The following is a 21,568-nucleotide window of genomic DNA, read 5'->3' as shown; positions in this document are numbered from 1 at the left end:
AATGCCCAGCAGCCACCGTCGTACTTAAAGGGTCAAGTTTTCTCCAAGAAGAACATAACTAAGCGCACAGTTACTCTCATACGCCTTACGTACTGCTATGCTGGGGAACTCATCATTTTGAAAATCATTTACGCTGCTCTGACCCACTCTTATAAAAGTGGTCTGGCGTCAACTGGAACAGGGTAATAGAGTTGTCCCTAACATAAGATTAATTGCACCAGTATCAACATTGTTAGGCCCGTTTTCTCGTCGGGTGAGGGAGCTCCCTAACACCTTTCATTAGCGACTTCTTTTGTTTGTTTCACCTGTCCTATTCTGTATGACCTTCCAATATCGCCACACTCTGCACAAAATAACACAAAAAAGATTTTAACCAGCCATATCCGAAAAAGCATTGTGTTAGGAAGCTTCCTTAACTAACGAGAATACGGACCTTGGACTCATTCACTCACTCTCGCGGTAATTGGAAGAGACTGCAAAAGTGTCCCGGCCATGACGGTGGTGTTTACAAATCGTTTTCTCATAAAAAGTAGTCAAGACCCATTGTCTTGATGTTTTTCCTTTAGTTTTTTAAAATACCCTCTTATATTTAATCCTTTCGGCCCGAGGACGTCATTATTTATTTATTCATTTATTTTATTTACCTATTTATTTATATTTGCTACTACCGCGCATAGGGGAGTGTTTATACATATCATGGAACATGGCAAGTGAACTCCGCAGATAAAACAGTATATATATATATATATATATATATATATATATATATATATATATATATATATATATATATATATATATATATATATATATATATCACGTATACAAGGTTAAATGAAGGCTGTATCCAAGTCATGAATTTCTAAAACCTTATTATAAGCTGAATAAAATAGTGCGAGGCTAGCATGAGTAGAATAGAAGACCCCAGGTAGAATCAAGAACGCAATTATTATTCTGGGGAGGCAAAGGCGCCAGCTACCACGTGTGGCTGGTATGATGTAGCTTGTATCGTATGTATCTTATATGTTTTGTACTAAACAACCATGAACTCTTACAGATATACAGAGTCTTAATCCTCCATATACCTTTAACTGGCGGCTTGATAATAATCTACAATTACGAAAGATCTATAAAAAAAAAAAAATAAGCAGCATCTGTGAAAGCAGTTCACTCACAGTTGGTATTTTGTACTTTGTATCGTGTTTACCTTCTAAGTCGTGTGTTGCACAGTCATAAACTTTCCATTATAGTCGAAGTCCTATTCTGAAATATATATATATAACTAGTGCTGTGAGAATTAACTAAAATTACAAGGAAGTATAAAAGCGTGACAAACAACTGCCGGAACACCTGGATGTGGCAACTTTGACCCCTTGGTCTGTTCGAAGTGAGAAACGATGCTGAGTGTAGTGTTTTGCGACGCGAATGGGGTGGAGGACGGGTGGGCAGTGACAAAAGTTGCACTCTTTGGCTGATGTGGGAGAGAATTTAATCAAAACTTAAACATCTACAGTTACTTTCCAACGATTTCAGCTGTAAGGTAAGGTGACTGCATTCTAAGCTGTTTTGGAGATTTTATTATACCTCTTGCAAAATTATTTATTGTCCACGTCGGGCCTACACCTCAATATCCTCTTCATGATACTGATGAAAACTTTAAACTTTAACCGTATTCTAAGTGTTTTGGGAGACATCGTTATACCTATCACAAAGCGATTTATTGTGCACTTCAGGCCTACAACTCACCATGGTTTTGATACTGTACTGATGCAAACTGTGTCGATGCTGGAATGATAAAAAAAATAGCATAGATGACAATTATCAGGTGTAGGTAAAATATAACAGGAAGGAAGATATGTTACTAAGCCTCCTCTATATGCCGCCTAGAATACAGCATGACCAGTTGACAATGGTAACGTTTTTCCATTTGATATTAATCAATTTATTTCAATGATATTTTGCCGTTTTAATGTTATCACCGGGTAAGTCATGGGAAATTTGTCGAACTGAAGGGGGAAAATACAGCCTTTATTCAGCCATTCAGTACGTGATACCACACCTAAAGTGAGTATCATCGTCAGGAGGTAGCAAGAATAATATGAAAGATTATCAAACAAGATTAGGACATTGGTTCCTAATTCTTCAGTCCGATGGTGTATTTCAATTAATTTTATATTTTATTCCTGCCATCTCCAGATAATTTTATTTACCTTCGGGTGGCATTACAGAACTGGCGAGCTTTGATACAGCCTTCATTAAACACCTTCACTACACGAGGTGGTGATGGAAAAAGAATAATATACGTAATTGCATCGATATAACTGGGCGACTCTGCTGTCCAGGTACAGTATATAAACGTTCCTCAGTTCACCGGGTTCGCTTTCCGAAGAGCTGGGCGCAAAAAATACCACATCAGACCTCCCCAGTCTGAAAAAATTAGTCTGGTAACAGCATAGATAGACCACAAATATACATGACACAACTGAAAGAGTTAAACAATGAATAGGTAAATGGGACAGGGGGATTGTGGGTGACTTTGAAAATGATAATATACGAGAATTTTTTGAATAAAGGGTATATATTCAGCTGATGATGGGAGGCCTCTTTGTACTTCTTCCTTAGAGATTTGTTTTGCATATTGTACCATATTATGCTCTCGTTTGTTACTCGTAGTTATATTTTCCTAGCGCCTCATCCTTAGTGATTTATATTGTCCATTATACTCTATTATTTTCCCATATGTTGATTATATCTTCCTAGCACCTCTTCTTTAGCGATTTATTTTGCATATTACGCCTTATTATTCTCTCGAATGTCAGTTATAGTCTTTCCCATCTAGACATCGAGCGCATTAATAATATACAATACTGTATTAACGCACAATATATATATATATATATATATATATATATATATATATATATATATATATATATATATATATATATATATACAGAGAGAGAGAGAGAGAGAGATGTACACAAAGAAAAAAAACTGATAATGGAGAGGTAGTTTATCTTTTTTTTTTTTTTTTTTTTTTTTTAAGGAATCGCACCTTCCGACGAAAGCACGGTTCAAGGTAACTAATTTCCGCAGCTGCGAAATGTGTTGGTCATCAGTGGTAGTTCACCGATCAATACAGCCACCGGATCTTTTCTTTGGTGCAAGTTCTCCCATCCTTATGTTACAGAGCATTTAAGATCGCAGAAAAAATAACTATGTGAGACTAAAGATATTCGTCTGGCAGGCAGCAGCAACAGCAGCAGCAGTAGAAGTAGTAGTAGAGTAGTAGTAGTAGAAGTAGTAGTAGTAGTAGTAATATAACTTCAATCAAAATAGAGTTAATCACAGTACCCTTGTTTTAAATACACTATTATTATTATATACAGTAGTAATAAGAGTAATTTCAATATAATTTCAATATAATAGGGCTAATGTAAACTCCATAAAATTAAAAACTAGAACTACATACTCACCCCTCACAAGATTCTCTGTCACTATCTTGTTATTAAAACCAATAATAAATAAATCTTGTCAATGCCAAAGGTACTACTTCCTTACCCCCACATCACACCACAACCACACATCACACATCACCTGTCACAACACCAACACACACACACACACACACTCCCAACACAAAGCACTCCACCACTCTCACCCCTATATCATAACGTCTGAAGACCCAGTATCACTAAACAACCCACACACACATACACACACACACTGCTGCTACGCCACACACCGCTCTCACCCCTGCACCGTAACGCCTGAAGACCCGGTACCAATACACAAGGCTCCACAATATTGCACCACACCCATTGGCCACCTATTTAACTCTTAAACAAAGAAAAGTTGTTTTACTTCCTTTCAAACTTTAATTACACAGAAGTATCAGTCCAACTGATTATTAGTATTAGTAATATGCAAAAATTAAGAAAACAAGCAAACTGCCCCATAACTTCATCGTATCATTTGCAAAAATAGAAGTAAAACAAGCACATTTTTCCATTTATATCAAATCAAAATTTAAGAATCAAATAGTAAAACTTGGTCTAGTAACATTAGATTTAATTTCATTTAAACAAAAAGTAGCCATAATCATTATTATTGATACTAGACCACAGTATAAAAACATTATTAACTCCATGGCCATGCCACAGTATTATTGTCAGTTCTCCAGTAGGCAGCATAGGTGTATCAGGAGCTCATGTGCAACAAACAGGTAGCCGTGTACATAATGTAGGCTGAGACCTTTCTGTATGAATGTGTTAGGGAATCACAGCCCACCAGAAGCGGCACTTGATCGCTTCCACGATGGCAGGCGACAGAATGGTGACATGAAAATTCAAGAGGCGGTCACTGACAATATGCACGATCACACGGACATGCGTGGTGGTGAAAGACCCCGTGGTGAGGCGAGGGATAGGGATAGCCGTCGAGATGTGAGAGACATGGAAGTGTTGGGTGGGTTAAATCACCATGGGGAAGTGAATGGTAGTGAAGTTGGGGTTGAGGAACATAAGGAAGTTTATGACAGAAATGAAACTCAAGATGAAGACCACCATTGAGGAGTGCATGAAAGAGTGAATCATTCAGGTATTATATGTCCCCAGATCGGTAGTCACACAAACAACGAGGAAGCAGAGCAGCCTCACAGGTCTATGCGTGAAAGTCATCCTACCTACTGGATGGGCAAAGCCAGAGAAAATGCAGTAACATGGGTGACCACAACATATAATGAAATTGTTGGATGGTCGTCAAGTAACCTTCTCGAACCTCCCAGATACAATGCTACAACTGATACGATTAAGGAAATAACTCGCCTGATAGCCCGTTATAATAATAATTAACCCATTGCCTCATTCTCTCTTAAGTCCTTGCATTGATACAACATCTCTTCCTCAACAAGAACCGCCAAAGAACAAGCATTGCAGATAATATTAAAGCCAATCAAGGCGGGTTGAAACATGGAAAGGAGGTGAAATCGACAACCTACTTGAGGAAGCAAGGGCCTTGCAGATGAGAATAAGCAACCAAGGCAGAATAAACCACAACGCCAACGATGTGGCAAGGATTTTTGGCATCAGGATGAGACAGGGGAAGGTCTCGACGGTCACTTTCTGTCGTTCTTTCTTTCCTTCTTTCTTCTGTGATGGTATGGGTACCTGGGGTGATGGTTGTGGAGGTGAGTTAACGTTTTTAATTTTCAGCTCTGATGATGATGGTAGGTAAACGTTTCTTACTTTCAGCTCTGTGATTGTGGTGGGTTAACGTTTCTCATTATCATCCTTAAGGTCGTGGTGGGGTAATGTTTTTCAGTTTCAGCCCTGTGGTTGTGGTGGGTGAAGGCTTTTGATTCTCAGCTCTGGTGGTGGTGGTAGGCTACCTTGCTTTTTCATGTTGTTCTGGTTAACGTCAGACTATCGTATCCAGCTTAGGAGATCGCCGTGGTGACTGCCTCTCCGTTGTCCTGGTGACAATGTTTGTGTTTTTAATGGTAGTGGCTTAAGGTCATTATTATTTATTTCAGCTAACATTATCAAACTGAGGTCCTCTTTTGATACTCTCTTGCAGCTGACTTCTGACTTTTTTTTATTCAGTATAGGAGACTACCATGGTGACTCCCCTCTTATTTTGTGAGGATAATTAGTATTTTTTAATGCAAGGAAGAAAGAACGAATGCCTAGGAACCATTCAAATTGTTCCCTCCAATGAAAAAATAAAACAGCCAAATTCAAAAATCGTTCATTCGAGATGCCTTGAAACATTGCGTTTAAAAGAATGGTCATGGGCAAAAGGAAATATAGACAGAGGAGGAGAGAGTTCCAGGGATGACATGTGTAATATGAAGAGCTGGGAGTATCGGTTGTTACGAGAACAGTAGTGGTGGCTGTAGTGGCTTGACGTTTTCAACCCTTTAAGATTTTTTGTTGTTGTTGTTATTCAGGTAAGGTTAGCCTACTTTTACATGTCTTCCTCACTTTCACCCTTCTTCTTTTTCCTCTTCAGATATGATGCATCAGTTCTAACGCTCATTTTCAGTCCTAGCATTTCTCTTTATCAACACTCTTTCCTACCCTTATCCTATTCTTGTTTCCATATTCAGAGACTGCAGAGGTGACGTTCATTTCGTGGTTCTGTGAGGATGTGGCTGACAATCGTCCTGGTGGTGGTGGTGGTGGCTGCCCTGATGCTCTGGGCCAATGCCAGACCACCAAACTTCCCGCCAGGTGAGTCATCTTTACGTCTCTTTCAATTCTATAACCCAGAGGTTCCCATTCTGAGTTACATGTACAGTCGACAACAGAAATTAACTTGAATCATTTCTGTATGACATGAACCTGTTATCCGGTAAACCTACTGCAAAGAAGTGACGAGTGTGCTTTTAATATCTATGTATAAATCTTTCTTCACTACTTGTTTAAAACACATTTCTTGCATGTGGTGTTACGAAACCAGTCACCTAGGCCCGTGTTCTGTTCGGTTAAAGAAGCTCCTTAACACCATTTCCTAAGCGATTTACTTTGCGTAGTACACGTTGCTGTCCTCTTCTGTGTTATATAAATCCTTTCAATATCACCATACTCTGCATAAATAGCGTACAGACGATTATTAACGACACATGTCTAAAAATAAATCGCTTAGGAAGAAGTGCTAGGGAGCCTCCTAACCCGACTAGAATACGGGCCTTAAAATACGAAACCAACTTTAATTCAGTCTCCACCTTCATTTCCAGGACCTATTTCGCGTTCCTTCTAAGGCAACATCATCTACATCCTCCAGATATATCGCCAGAAGGAAGAAGCTAAGAAGCTGCCTGTGCCACCTAGAATCCGAACTAACTCGATCTCTACCTTCCTATCCAGGCCTCATCTCGCTCCCCTTCTTAGGCAGCAGCATCCACACCCTCTATTCCTCTACTAATAAATAAATCGCTAGAAAGACGGTGATACGAAGCTTCCAATATCACTTAAAATCCGGACGGAAATCTAACTCGATCTTTACCTTCATTTTCAGGCCCCATTTCGCTCCCCTTCTTAGGCAACGTCATCTACATCCTGTTTAAGACGCATAAGGTGGCTTTCAGTAACTACAGGAAGACTTACGGGGAGATATTCAGTTACCAGGTCTTCAATAAATGGTGAGGGAGTTACAATTGTGGAAGGGGAGTATGGAGATAGGTAGGTAGGTAAGTAGATAGGTTGGTAGATAGATAGACAGATAGATGGGTAGTGACTGACTGATTGAATGACTGATACGTAGGTCATCACTACGGCGGGATCGCAGCACCAGTCTAGTAACAAACTCCCATCCTTTTTCTGTCCAAAACTCTAACGCAAGAGTTAACCGTTACTCCTAGTCCTTCATGTATGCAACAAGTCAACTCTGGAACTGTCTCCCTCTGTTTGTATTTCCTACTGCCTATGATCTCTAGGCTTTCAAACGCAGTGTGTCCAGGCATCTCGAAATGAACGGATCTACAATTTGGCTTTCTGTCATCTTGTTTTTGTTTTTGTTGGAGGGAACAATTTGTGGACTCATGGCCTTTAGTTCCTTTTTCCTTGTTTAAAAAAAAAAATATTCAAGCTATTTTGCTTAGAAAAATTTTCACGAACTGAATGGGTTAGATATTACCTTCATTAATTATTCTCTACTCTGTAATATTTAGGGTAATACTGACTGAATATTTCTTCCACTTTTCAATATCCTAATAAATAACACTTCCTTATGGGGTGTTATTCTTCCGCATTTTAATATGGGGTGTAATTCTTCCAATTTTTAAAATGAGGTGTAAATCTTTCACTTTTAATATGGCATGTAATTCTTCCACTTTCAATATGGGGAGTAATTCTTCCACCTTTTTAATACGGGATGCAGTTCTTCCACTTTGAATATAGGGTGTAATTTTTCCACTCTCCACATCTTAATAAATATCACTTTCTTATTGAGGTACCGTATACTTCTTCTTCTTTTCAATATGATCCATTACGACTAGTAGAAATGTTGGGTAGGAGAAGGACACAGGAAAGAGCTTGAATTCTTTATTTCCTCTAAAGTTTCAGGCTACACAGAAACCGTCTTTGTTATTATTTTCAGGGGCGTGGTTATCAACGACCCAGGCCTCATGAAGACAGCCCTAGCCGACCCACCATTCTCAGGACGCACTGCCCCTATAATATTCAGCAACAGAGACAAGATCCTCACGGGAAACACGTCCACACAGCTTGGTGAGTCGACAGGATTACATACCCCCTCTTCTTCTGCGACTTATTCTACGTTCTGCAGCTCATTATCAACTCCTGCATTGTTGATGTAAAATATCCAGGTACTAAAAATGTGTAAAATGGTACAAAAAGAGGATATCAAAATGCAAAAACTATAATAACTCCCTAAGAAAAAAAGGCCTACGAAACATAATGTCACTCAGAAAACGACTTGTGACACAGGAGCCTTCGTAGCACCTCTTCCTTAGCGATTTATTCTGCATATTACGCCTCTTTATTACCTTCTATGTCAGTGATTCAAAATTATGTCGATGGTTAAACGAGATAATTAACATACAAGAGGATGGTGTTGTGTAAAATTCAAAATAAATCACTGGGAAAAGATGCAACGAAGCTTCATATGTCAGTGATAAAAGGTTCTTCTTAATTATTCTTGACTGACTACTGATACTACAGCGCGTTTGCTGTACCCTGGCAATAATCCCTAACCCTCTCAGTTCAGTTGATGGCCAAGCGTAGTCAGATTGGAGGGTCGATTTAACTGTATTCCTTTTACTCTAGTTTGGCCCAAGTTTTGGTCCTTCTGCAAATAATGTCACATACCTCAGTGGCGGGAAAAGACAATACTTCAGCTCCACTTTTTTCCCGCAGCATTCTTTCGTGACTAGTACCCTATTCTAGTATTAATCAAGTATTCAAGGTGGCGAGATGGCAATTTTAGGCCAAGTTAGAGTAAAAAGAGTATAGTAATCAAGGAGACTCATTCCTACTTCATAACCAAGGATCATGTTATCGAGTATCAAGCAAGAACGACTCAGTATTGAAGATTTCGGAGTGGCCTTGTTACGTTAGGCGAAAAAAACAAGAACAAGAAGCGGTGCCGAGGCACAGCAAACCCATCCCCGGCAGTCATTTTAGTGCTGCGGCTTAAACACAACAGAATATCTAGTCAAAGATGTCACATACCAGAGTTGGACTATATCGGGTGAAAATTTACAAATTTATGCCCATTTGATATTTTAGACCCACCAGACCCACCTGACATTGACCCCTCTTCCGCTAACTGGAGGAGTGACCCCGTGATGTAATGATGCATGTTATAGGATGTAGGTGTGAAAGAATCACCTTTAGGTTTTGCTTACATGTCGATATGACGAGTATGAAAGGAGTTATGAAAATAAAGCAATTTTAACGCATCCCTCGCCCCCACCCCCACTCTTTTTTTTTTTTTTTTTTTTTTTTTACATTTTCTGGGCCTACAGCCTGGGCCTTGGCCCAATTTAGCCCAAAATTTAATCAGGTGATCACAATGTCAAAGCCCATTATCCTGGTAATCTTAGTACAAATCGCACCAGTCGTTATAGCGTAAAGTTGTTAACAGACAGACAGGCAGATAAACAGACAAACCGAATGAAAACAATACATGTCCCTGAGCCCCTCCGGGGCGGGGACGGATAATCATAGTTACGAAAGGACAGATCTGCTAATTCTGTACGTTTATGATAAACGCCTTAATCATTCAGTCCTCCTGCAGGTATCTTGACCGCGAGTGGTGAGGTGTGGAAGAACCAACGTCGTTTTACCCTTAGGACGTTAAAGGATCTGGGATTAGGAAGACAGACGCTGGAGCCCATCATGCAGAACGAACTGGAGGAGCTGCTGGAGTATTTCAAACGTAATCAGGGAAAGAAGATCGATATTGGGGTAAGTTAGTTGGCTTGGGCTGACACGAACTGTAGAAGTTCGAATCGTTTTGTAGATGGAATAGGATGTTTTGTACTACCCCTCCGTTACCACTTTATTTTTAATCCTTATCATTGTCGTACTATATATTATGTTTTAATTCGACATGGTTTACAACACACAAGAGGAAGCTACAATGTAATGTGCATAATAAATAGCAAAGGAAGAGGTGTTGCGAAATCTCCAATGCCACTCAGAATACGATATTGATATTCTCAGAAAGATTTGTAACACATTTCCTGTTGTTCTCGGTTCGAGTATTCTAGTCGGTACCAGAAGAATATCGCCATTGGGATTAAATGAGCCTGAGTTAACAATATCACTCCTTGTCGTACCCCCACCCCCAGTCAGCCTTTTTTAAAGTATGGGAGTGAGTTGGCTAGATTTGTTTTTTCAACGTTCTATTATTTTGGTCGCGTATCAGAAAGAAGATCGATTACGGGTAAGTTAGTTGGCCTGGAATAAGATTCACAAAATGATACCACTCCTTTAGCCAGAGGGAGGCATTTGTATTTAATTATTGTTACCTCAGACGATTGTTACTCTCTTAAAACTCCCACAGGCTGCATAAAACTGCTTATTAAAAAATCTTCCAGAGATAACTTGACACAACAGAGGACGTCATTATGTTAAAAATTTGAAAACAACATCTTTCCTCTTCAAACAGTTGATGTTCAAAAGAACTGTCGTTAACATAAATATCCACCTTCCAGCAGCTCACGTTCAACAGAAATATCGTTAACGACAATATGTCTTATATCCTCAGCTCCTGTTCAACCGAAGTATCGTTAACGTGCTCTGGGCTATCGTAATTGGCAGTAGGTTCAGCCACAGCGATGCCAAGCTTCAGGAACTGGTGGACAAAATGAACAAGATGTTACAGGCATTTAATCCATTCCACCCTGCATTACGGTAAGTGATGGGACGACGATTAGCTATAGTATACCCTCTGTTATATCGAAATTATTTTGTTCTATGTAGATGATTTCATTAAGATCAGTAGAGATATTTCGAACTGGAGGAGTTAGGTGTAGTCTTCGGTAATCATCTTCACTACTATGGAAAATAAGCAAAATGAAAATATGAGGTTAAAAAGATGTTACAGAACCTCAGGACACTCCACCTTGCTTTGCGATAAGTGCTGATACGCTTGGCCAAGCACTTTTGGAGGTTAGTTTGTTTTTTCTCATACGAGTCATAACACAAATGCATTTTCATTCGGTTTTTAGATATGGAACTATGCAAAGCATGTGTATTTAATAGAGCTGAATTCAACATTGCATATAAGGCTTCGTAGTACCTTTTCCCAAGCTATTTACACATAGCACCTTTTTATTCTCTTGAATGTTACTGCGGCCATCTACAGTACATGGATATTCAATATTCTTAAATAACAACTGACAAATGAAGGTGTAATAAGAATTATAAGTCACTAAGAAAATGGCTCTACGAAGCCTCCAATGCCAACGAGAACACATACTTAGTTATGTCTGTGGATTTCACAGCAAATGCCAGTTGATATAAAGACAAGTGGCAGTATTCAGACTAAAATATAATAGAAATCATCGGAGTCGTCGTTGTACTTTAATCACTGTCTGTCTGGCCAAGTACACCCGTCGACCATAGATAATTAGCTCCCTCTGTGAGGTCGTTCTCCAGGTACGGTGTAGTGTATAGGCCTACACTATGTCGGGATCCGGCGCCCCTTTTGTGGTACACAGCGCGTCACCAGGGTTGGAGCAGGGTTTTTTTCACGGCGAGTTGCGGGGAAATAGGAGGTCTGGTTCCCCACGTGAACGTCACAACTGCTCCACCCAGGGCGCATACTGCCACCACATGTAGGCTCCTCATCAGTGCCGCGGAGTCGAATTATAGGTGAATGTCCGTCGTGCAGTCGACAGACATTGCTCCAAACCTTTATCTTCTTCTTCCAGACTTTCGTGGGTCAAGAAATTCTTCCCAAACTTGGACATCATCCAGAAAACACAAGGATATATGCAAGATCTACTAGTCTTCATTGAGGTAACGTTGCAAAACCTAGCTAGAAGGGAAGACGAAGGATGGGGAAACTGAGGATGAAGTGGAGGGATGGGGTGGAGAGGTGTATGAATATGTTGTGAGTTAGAGGCAGGGCAGCGTGGTGGAGGGCAGGGTGACATGGAAGCAGTTTGTTTGTGGTCACTCCTTTACGGGATTAAGGAGTCTGGCGACGGACAGTTAGTGCGCATCCACACGTGTGCTCAAACACATGTTGGCAACACAGCTGGCAACATGTTCAGGAACATGTTTGGAGCAGTATTTGAACAGGTGTGTGCAAACATGTTTCATTGCAGCTTCGAAAACTGGCAGCAGAGGCGATTGGATAAGTGTGTCCATACCAGGCAGCTGAGACTTCATGATGCCAGCATGATCTGGACGCTGCTGTTCCCAATATGTTTGCGGTGTGTTCGTTACTGTGTTGCTTACATGTTGCCAACACTTGTTTGAGCACGTGTTGACGCGCACTTAAACATACATAGATAGATAAACAGGTACATAGATAAAGACACTTGTAGATGGAGCTCCCGTTTCATCAGCCCTCGAGACTAGTTCCTGACCATCCCCCTTTGTTGAACTTTTTCAGTTTCTCAGTAACACAGGCAGTAGGCAAGTTTGATCTCTAGTACAAGTTTCTCTAACTATCAGCACCAAACTACATGTACAGTACACACTACACTTCCTTTTCTAAAGTTCAAAAACAAATCATGGCTTCACAACACATAGCCTCGGAGTCCCCATGTGGGGGACCATAAATGCCCCCACCTTCCGCCCCTCTCCCAGTGACGACTCGAGCTGCCTGGAACCACTGTCTGACTCACTGCTTCTTCATTTCTGCAACATTCGCCGCCTTCCCTCTAACTTTCGCTCTGTTGAGCACCACCTCTCCTCCTCTAAACCTCACCTTCTTTTCCTAACTGAGACTCAGCTGTCTGAGGCAACTGACAGCAAACCCTTTTCTGTATCCTCCTACTTTCTCTATACTCATTTCAAAGCCAAAAGTGGCTGTTGTGTATATATACGCAACGACATATCTTGCTTTCGCGTTCCTGAACTCGATTCTTCTGAATTCTCTACACTCTGGCTTAGGCTTTCCTGTCATTCTCTAACTAAACATATCTGCGCTGTTTACTTATCCGCTAATTCTACTGACTATCAAAAATTCTTCAACTATCTTACTTCTACGAAGGAACACATTCTATCCATTTCCCCTTTCTCTGAAATCTCCATTCTAGGAGATTTCAACGTTCACCACCACCTTTCGCTCTCCTCTTCTTTCACTGATCCACCTGGTGAACAAGCCTACATCTTTTCTAACTTTAATGACCTAGAATAGCTTGTACAGCACCCTACCCGTATCCCTGACCGTCTTGGAGAGAGCTCCAACATACTTGACCTCTTCCTTACAACTAATCCTTCTACTTACACTGTTAATCTTTTCTCTCCGTTGGGCTTCTCCGATCTCAACCTTATTACCTTGACCTGTCCTATCGCTCCGGTACGGCCTGTGGACCCTCCAAAGAAACGTCGTCTGTGGCACTTTGGAGCTGCAGATTGGGAGGCCCTCAAGCAGTACTTCTTTGATTTTCCCTGGAATGATTATTGCTTCCACGGCCGGGAGCCATCTGAGTGTGCCTTGTGCATTACGGAGGTTATTCTCTCGGGCATGGAAGCATACATTCCTTTCTCATATCGTTTCACTAATGCAAGAAAGTCTTGGTTTAATCACGCTTGTTCTAATGCTGTTCACAGCAAGGAGAGGGCCTCTGAAAGGTACCGGAGCCAACCCACCCCTGAATCACATCTTGTTTATGTGTCTGCACGGAATCGTGCTCGGCCTGTTCTTCGCTGTGCTACAGATAATTTCATCCGTACTAAATGCTCTCAACTCTCCAACTCGAATTCTTCCCGCTCCTTCTGGCACCTTGCTAAAAACTTTTTTAACAACTTTACCTCATCATCCTTCCCTCCTCTTTTCTACTTTGATAGTTCTGTAGCTATTTCTTCTACTGATAAAGCATGCATATCTCTTCGCTCAGAATTTCTCCTCCAGTTCCACCTTAGACGATTCAGGTGCTGTTCCTCCATCACTTCCCCCTTCTGACTTTTTCATGGCTGAAATTAAAATTTCTTCAGCTGATGTATTTTCTGCCATCACTGGCCTCAGTACTAACAAGGTATACGGGCCTGATGGAGTCCCTCCTGTTGTCCTCAAGAACTGTGCTTCTGTGCTTACACACTGCCTAGGCAAACTCTTTCGCCTTTGTCTATCAACTTGTACCTTTCCTTCTTGCTGGAAGTTTGCTCTCATTCAGCCAGTCCCAAAGAAGGGTGACCATTTCCAACCCTCTAACTATCGTCCAATTGCTTTAACATCCTGTATCTCAAAAGTTTTCGAGTCCATTCTTAATCTATCTATCTGTCTATTGCCAGACGCCTCAATCCCGTTTGGGGTGGCCACAAACAAATCGCCTCCAAGTCGCCCTGTCCCCCGCCATTTCACTGCCCTGCTCCCAACTCACACTCCCCTCTCTCATATACCTCTCCACCCCATCCCTCCATCTCATCCTCGGCCTCCCCCTCCCTCTTCCCCCCTCCACCTCACTCACATACACTCTCTTCGTCAGTCTTTCACCCTCCATCCTCTCCACATGGCCAAACCACCTCAGTGTGTTCCTCATAACGCTTCCTATCACATCCACATCCACACCACAACGCTCCTTTATATCCTCATTCGTCAGCCTGTCTCTCCATGTGACTCCACAGGCTCCTCTTAAATAACTCATTTCCACTGCTCTCACTCTTGACTTGTGTCCTTCCAACAACGTCCAAGCTTCACTTCCATACGTTAGAGTTGGTATCACAATACTGTCATGTAGTAACTTTTTCACTTCCATGCTCACTTCCCTGTTTCTTATCACTGCTTTCAAAGAATCAGCAACCTTTCTTCCCTGCTGTACCCTTTCAAGCACTTCACCCTCCAAACCTCCATCCTTACCATCACACTACCCATTCTTAATAAAAAAAAATTTAAAATATCTTTCCTATTACAACCTTCTTTCTGATCGTCAGTATGGGTTCTGTCAGGGACGCTACACTGGCGATCTTCTTACCTAACTTTCAGACTCCTGGCCATCCTCCTTTCGGGACTTTGGCGAAAGTTTTGTCGTTGCACTTGACATCTCAAAGGCTTTCGATCGAGTCGGACATAAATCTTTAATTTCCAAACTGCCCTCTTACGGTTTCTATCCTTCTATATGTGCCTTCATCTATAGCTTCCTTTCTGGTCGTCCTATAGCCGCTGTTGTAGACGGCCATCGTTCTTCTCCTAGATCTATCAACAGTGGTGTTCCTCAGGGCTCTGTCCTATCACCAACTCTCTTTCTTTTATTCATCAATGACCTTCTAAGCTGTACATCTAATCCTATCCACTCGTATGCTGATGATTCCACCCTTCACCTTTCCATTCGGTTCCAGCAACGTCCATCTCGGCAGTTACTTCAACAAACACTGGATGAGGGTATGGTACACCTAATGTCTAACTTGGCTCATATCTCTGACTGGGGTAAAAATAATTATGTTGTTTTTAATGCATCAAAGACTCATTTCTTACACCTATATACCCGACAAAACCTTTCACAGGTGTACCCACTAATGTTTAATAATATTCAGCTTAATCCTGCATCATCCTTGAACATGCTTGGGGTTTCATTCACTCAGGACTTATCTTGGAAAGATCATATTACATCCATCCACCCATCCATCATCCAATCCCTCATTGCCCCATGAGGAGCGTAGGAGCCCGGGGCTAGGAAGTTGGTCTTGACATTTAAGATGAGAGTGATCATCTCCTGTAAAATCTGCTTCCAAGAGATTAAGTGTGCTGAGCCGACTCCGTTCCTTCTTTACCCCTGCACAGTTGTTGACTTTATACACGGGTTTTATCCGCCCCTGTGTGTAGAGTACAACTCTCATGCGTGGGGAGGCTCCCCACATACAGCTCCTCTCAATAGGGTGGGGTCAAAGGCTTCTCGTCTCATTAACTCTTCTCCTCTTACTGGCTCCCTTCAACCTCTGTCTCTTCACCGCACTGTTACATCTTTATATCTTTTCTATCGCTACTTCAATGGTCACTGCTCCTCAACACTGTCTGCTTCCATTCCTCCACCTCTACGACAGGAGCGTATCACCCGTCTAGCAGCGAACTCTCATCTCTTTTCTGTCCAACTCTCTAATGCAAGAATTGACCGTTACTCCCAGTCCTTCATTTATGTAACAGTTCAGCTCTGGAACAGTCTCCCTCTGACTGTATTTCCTGCTAGCTGTGATCTCCAGCCTTTCAAACCCAGTGGGTCCAGGCATCTCGAAATGATCGGATCTTCAATTTGGCTCTCTCCTGAATCTTGACTTTTTCTCTTGGAGGGAACGGCTATTGCGGGCTCGTGACCTTTGATTTCTTCTTCTTAGCATAAAAAAAAAAGAACATACATACACAGACAGGCAACCAGATAGATAGATACATAGCTCCAAAAATAACACTACCCCCTTCCTCATCCTTATGTACAGTCACGAACAAGAGGTCGCCAACAATTCCGGTGCGTCTAATTCACACTTTGGATATGAAAGTCATCTTTCTCCCTTACGCGTCATATTATCAGGGAATTATGTATGGAGGGAGAAACATACCGACTCCCCCCCCCCTCTCTGTTTATGAATATTAGTCAGAGAAAACTAAGACGGAAAAAGAGGGAAAATTTTCCTCTCTGGTACTTACGACACACGATTTTTTTTTTATATTATATCATATTATATTTTTTTCATGAGGGCATTAAGATTTTCCTAATTCTCTTTCTTTTTTTCCCCGTCCAGGGAGAGATGGCCAAGTACACCGAACAGACGGGCGGCATGGCGGACTGGGGCAGCTACATCGGCCAGTATCAGCAAGGCATGGAGGAGGCGGCGAGGGAGGGCAGGGACACACCACTGTCTAGTAGGTCACACACACACACACACACACACACACACACACACACACACACACACACACACACACATTCACGCACACTCACACACACTCAGCAAGAAATGTCCTGTCTCCTCTTCAGCTTTTTCTTCCATGTACTTTAGCAGCCAGCCTCATGAATCTGCATCTACCAGCATTGATAAGCTTAACTAGACACACAGCATTGTCAATGGTGTCGTTTGCTTCAGTCACAATACCAACTTACAAAGTCAATGGAGAGAGACGTGACACTACTTTTGTTGCCGATAGTACACCAGATGAGATATTGTGCAGACAAGTACAATAGATGCTGACAAACATCAAACAGATAACAGTATACTGCAACACACACGCACTGGACTTTCACCATACCGTTTGGCTTTGACTTTTGACTGGATGTTCTCAAAATAAAATCTTTTCATCCTTAGCTTGTCATAAAGCCTTCCAACCAAGTTTGGCTTAAATAAGTTAAATACTGGTTGAGCTGATCTTACCATGTGACCTTGGCCTCTGACCGATTGTTCTCAAGAGTCAGTCAACCCCTATGACTGACTGTCATTCCATACACTAAGTTTGGTTCAAGTCAGTTTCATTATTTCGTTCACACACAGACACACAGGAGTCGAATTTTTGTCTTTCTCGGTGACTTAAGGACAAATGAATGCTCACGAAATCGATTCCCTTTGTTCTTGCCCTACCTTCAACCCTTCCACTAAATTAGGTCTAAGTTGGATCAGTTCTGTGTAAATTAACTTTGCCAGATGTCCTTGACCTTTAACCTGTAAAAAAAAAAAAAAAAAAGCCGATCCTCAACCCAGCCACTAAGTCTGGATGAGATCTGATAAGAAACTTGTTAGATAACTAGCGCCCTACGACTCTGTTTCTTAGTCTGTTATAAATAGCGACATAATTAATTAGTGACAAAATCAGACTGAGTTACTCGTTCGCATGTAAAAATTATCACACAGGAGATATGCGTTGTTATACTAGAAAATTAATAATATTTGAATGTGAATATGGTAAAAATACTGACCAGGAAGTGTTGCAAACGAGCGGTATAAAAATAAATAAATAAATAAATTCCTTGAGCTGCAGGTGTTAATGGGTGGGCAACTTTTTCCTCCCCAGTGGCTCATCTCAAAGCCAACATTCTGGAGCTGTTTTTTGCCGGGAGTGAGACGACTTCCAGCACTCTTTGGTGGGCCATATACCTACTGGCCAGCAATCCCGAGGTCCAGGTGGCCATGCAGGAGGAGCTGGACAGGGTGGTGGGGCCAGATGACCTGCCCACTCTCGCTCAAATGGACAGGTGAGAATAAGAGATAGAATATATATATATATATATATATATATATATATATATATATATATATATATATATATATATATAATATGTGACCGACTCTGAGCATAGGCTTCACAGCCTGCTTTCAGGGCCCAGTAGTCCTCCTATGTACCGCACACCTCTACATGTCACCACTTCGGCGATAACACCCACCGTCCATATTGAATACATGCTTGGGCTGTCTCATACAGAACTGGTGTATTGGTATTAGCGGGGGGAGTTTTACGACATGTCGGGGGGTCTTCTGGTAGATCGGTAGTCTGATTTATTGAAATTCAGATTGTTAAACTGTTCCCTGCCCCAGTGGGGATTTGAACCTGGGTCCAATAGGACTGCATGCCACCTCTCTACCGATTGAGCCACCGCCTCCTCTTTGACAAGGACAAGGTCATTTCAGAGCTTTAATCCGATTTTGACGAAACATGGTGGAAGGAATAAGAAACAGGAAAGAATGAAATGATTCAATTTTGAGCATAATCGGTCGAAGGTAAAGGTCATAGAGGAAAGTTAAGTGTTTAGCCCTTCAACTTAAATAGTTTTCATTTTAGTTATACTAAACTTGGCGGACGAGTTTAAAGTTACCCAAGGATGAATTGACTCTACTGTATATTCAAAACAGTAGATCAAAGGTCAAGGTCACAGGGCAAGTTCACCTTAAATTTTTTTTTATCCAGTTTGGACGATCAGACATGGTGAACTGCTTTATGGTCAGGTAAGAATGAAGTTACTGTATTATTATTATTACTTTTTTAGAGCAATCAATCAAAGGACAAGGGCACAGGGATGGGTTAAAAGTTCGGTCGTAGGTGGACTTGAGTACGGGTGTTGTGTTGTATCAATGCTCCTTCTCGTTCTGACATAAAACCGTGTGGGGTCAGCCTGCCGTACTGCACCGCCACCATTTACGAGGTACAGCGAGTGGCAGACCTCATCCCCTTCGCTGTGCCGCACGAGACCATAGACGACGCTGAGATTGGGGGCTACAGGATCCCGAAAGGTCAGTGCATGGGTCAAGAGAGAGAGAGAGATCCGTAACCTGTACTTTCTATCTCGTGTGTTCCGGGGACGGCTCAGTCTACTTTTGTGAGAACTCATATCATTACGACTTAATCATACAGCTATTGTTCGCATAAAGGCAGACACTATAAAGCATGAAAAGGATTATGCAAGGTAGAAAATTATGCAAGGTAGACAATGGTAACGTTAACTAAGCCGTCTCCACGATACATTAGAATTAGTTTAAGTATTATATGGATCACCTTTGTACTTTGTTTACCCTACCCTTGCAAAGTTCCTCGTCCTTTTGCAGCTTTAACAAAAAATTGCAGAAATTGTTTTTATGCTCTTACGTGATATTAAAGAAAAAACAAAATAGAGACAGAGCAATATAAAGTAGTGCCAAAGGTGTCAGCTCAGCGTACCCCTGTTTTTTTTTTTTTTTTTTTTTTTCCATCTGACGAAGTTACTCGGTTTAGGATAGACTTTTAGAATTGGTGGGATTAGATATAGCCTTTATAAATCTCTTCAGTGCGGTAGGGCTTTCCTAAGCTGAATAAAATCGTCTGGTAACAGTAAGAAGCAATTAAAAATGACGTCACTGGGATTAATGTTGTTTACCTTCAGTCTGATTACTTGTTTTAAAATCTACTGATGTTACTTTTAGTTTTTTTTTTTTTAACTTCACCCAGATCTCTCTTAATGAAGGGGTTAATGAAAACCAGAGAAGCTATAGAGAATTGGTCCAGTTAGGAAAATTTCTCTAAGTCTGAACACAATAGTCAGACAGTAGCCTGAAAATAAAAATGAAAAATATGGACAGAACATTTGAAAAGAGACCTAGATGATGACGATTATGATGATGGTGGAGGTTATGATGATGATGAAGGGGATGATGGTGGTGGAGATGTTGATGATGATGATGATCTGATGATGTGTTGCAGGGACACAGGTGAGGTTCAACCTGTCTCACTGCATGAAGGATCCTAAGTACTGGGAGGCGCCGGACAAGTTCAGGCCTCAGCACTTCCTGACTGACGACGGCAAAGTATTCAAACCTGACCACTTTATGCCATTCGGTTTCGGTGAGATTATGTTCAAACCAACATAACCTAATTTGACTTAATTTAAACAAATCTAACAACCTAAACCTAATCTAACCTGAAGTAGCCTAACCTAAACGTAATGTAACCTAACTTAACGTAACCTAGACCTACTGTAAACTGACTCAACCTAACCTAAACTAGCCCAGTCTAACCTAACCCAACTTAATCAAACTTAACCTTAACTAAACTTATCTAACTTCACTTTTAACAACAGTCTTCAAGCCACACCACTTCATGTCCTTCAGTTTCGGTGAGACACTTTCCCACCTAACCTAACCGAAGCTAACAAAACTTGGCCCAGTCCAACGCAGATCAGCCAAGCCCAGCACAACATAACCTAATCAAACTCAGCCTACCTTGCAAACCCCCACCTAACCATGCTGATTGACAGTTTCTCGTGGTTTAGGAGACATTTAAGCACCTCTTCCTAAACACTTTAATTAGTTTATCACATCGTAATTCTTTCATTCGAAGCTAACTTCTCTTGGTTCTACAGGCAAGCCTTTGTGTCCAGCAGAGTCCCTGTCCAAACGCGAACTTTTCCTTTTCCACACAACACTGCTACACCACTTCACGTAACTTGTGGCTTTCTGGTGCCTCTTCATCAGTGATTTATTTTGCCTTCATAACCGACAAGAGCTAACTGTAATATTTCTTGTTCCTCTACAGGCAAACGTGTGTGTCTAGGAGAGTCCCTGGCCAAGCTTGAACTATTCCTCTTCCTCACCACGCTGATCCATCGGTTCTCATGGTGCCTATCCGATGACCCTGTGGAGTGGATGAAGCATTTCGTTTTCAGCCGACCACCAGACTTCACCGTCTTGGCCACCAGCAGGAACGACCACACTAAGAAGGAGTGAATGGTGTCAGAAACTGGACGAATAACCTTTTTTGTCCAGTGACTCCTATTAAATTTGGGCAAATGTGGAAGCATGCATGGAAAAGTTTGAGAGGAATGAGAGAATGTTTTTGATTGGAGAAATGAATGGAGAATTAGCGAATGTGAAGGTGGATGAAGTAGTTGGTGAGTGGGGTGTGCCTGCAGAAGTGGATGAAAATGGTTGAGCTCTAGTGGACATTTGTGCGAGGAAGGGGTTGGTGATAGCCAATA

General features: G+C 41.4%; 1 protein-coding gene across 1 annotated transcript; it reads left to right on the top strand.

Annotated features, from left to right (window-relative positions):
• Window positions 1-6,148: 6,148 nt before the first annotated feature.
• Window positions 6,149-21,354, top strand: LOC145391035 (cytochrome P450 2J6-like). The gene is made up of 11 exons (XM_080265768.1): window positions 6,149-6,233; window positions 7,021-7,144; window positions 8,101-8,231; window positions 9,763-9,932; window positions 10,738-10,883; window positions 11,906-11,993; window positions 16,878-16,998; window positions 18,139-18,319; window positions 19,234-19,352; window positions 20,296-20,436; window positions 21,127-21,354. Exons 1-11 carry the CDS (start codon window positions 6,149-6,151, stop codon window positions 21,315-21,317), a joined length of 1,497 nt encoding a protein of 498 aa, XP_080121894.1. The 3' UTR covers window positions 21,318-21,354.
• Window positions 21,355-21,568: the final 214 nt, after the last annotated feature.

Source organism: Coenobita brevimanus, chromosome 16 (assembly GCF_032717465.1).
Source record: "Coenobita brevimanus isolate Jiangsu-jjx chromosome 16, ASM3271746v2, whole genome shotgun sequence".
In the NCBI taxonomy this organism is placed as follows: domain Eukaryota; kingdom Metazoa; phylum Arthropoda; class Malacostraca; order Decapoda; family Coenobitidae; genus Coenobita; species Coenobita brevimanus.
The sequence above is the reverse complement of the archived record's forward strand: the minus strand, read 5'-3'. Positions and strand labels throughout refer to the sequence as shown.

What these genes read in the sequence shown, in the direction of transcription:
- LOC145391035 (XM_080265768.1), top strand. Translation starts at nt 6,149, where the DNA reads ATGTGGCTGACAATCGTCCTGGTGGTGGTGGTGGTGGCTGCCCTGATG. An exon ending in TACCAGGTCTTCAATAAATG is followed by an intron (nt 7,145 to 8,100) that starts GTGAGGGAGTTA and finishes TATTATTTTCAG; the next exon opens with GGGCGTGGTTATCAACGACC. An exon ending in CTTTATGCCATTCGGTTTCG is followed by an intron (nt 20,437 to 21,126) that starts GTGAGATTATGT and finishes GTTCCTCTACAG; the next exon opens with GCAAACGTGTGTGTCTAGGA.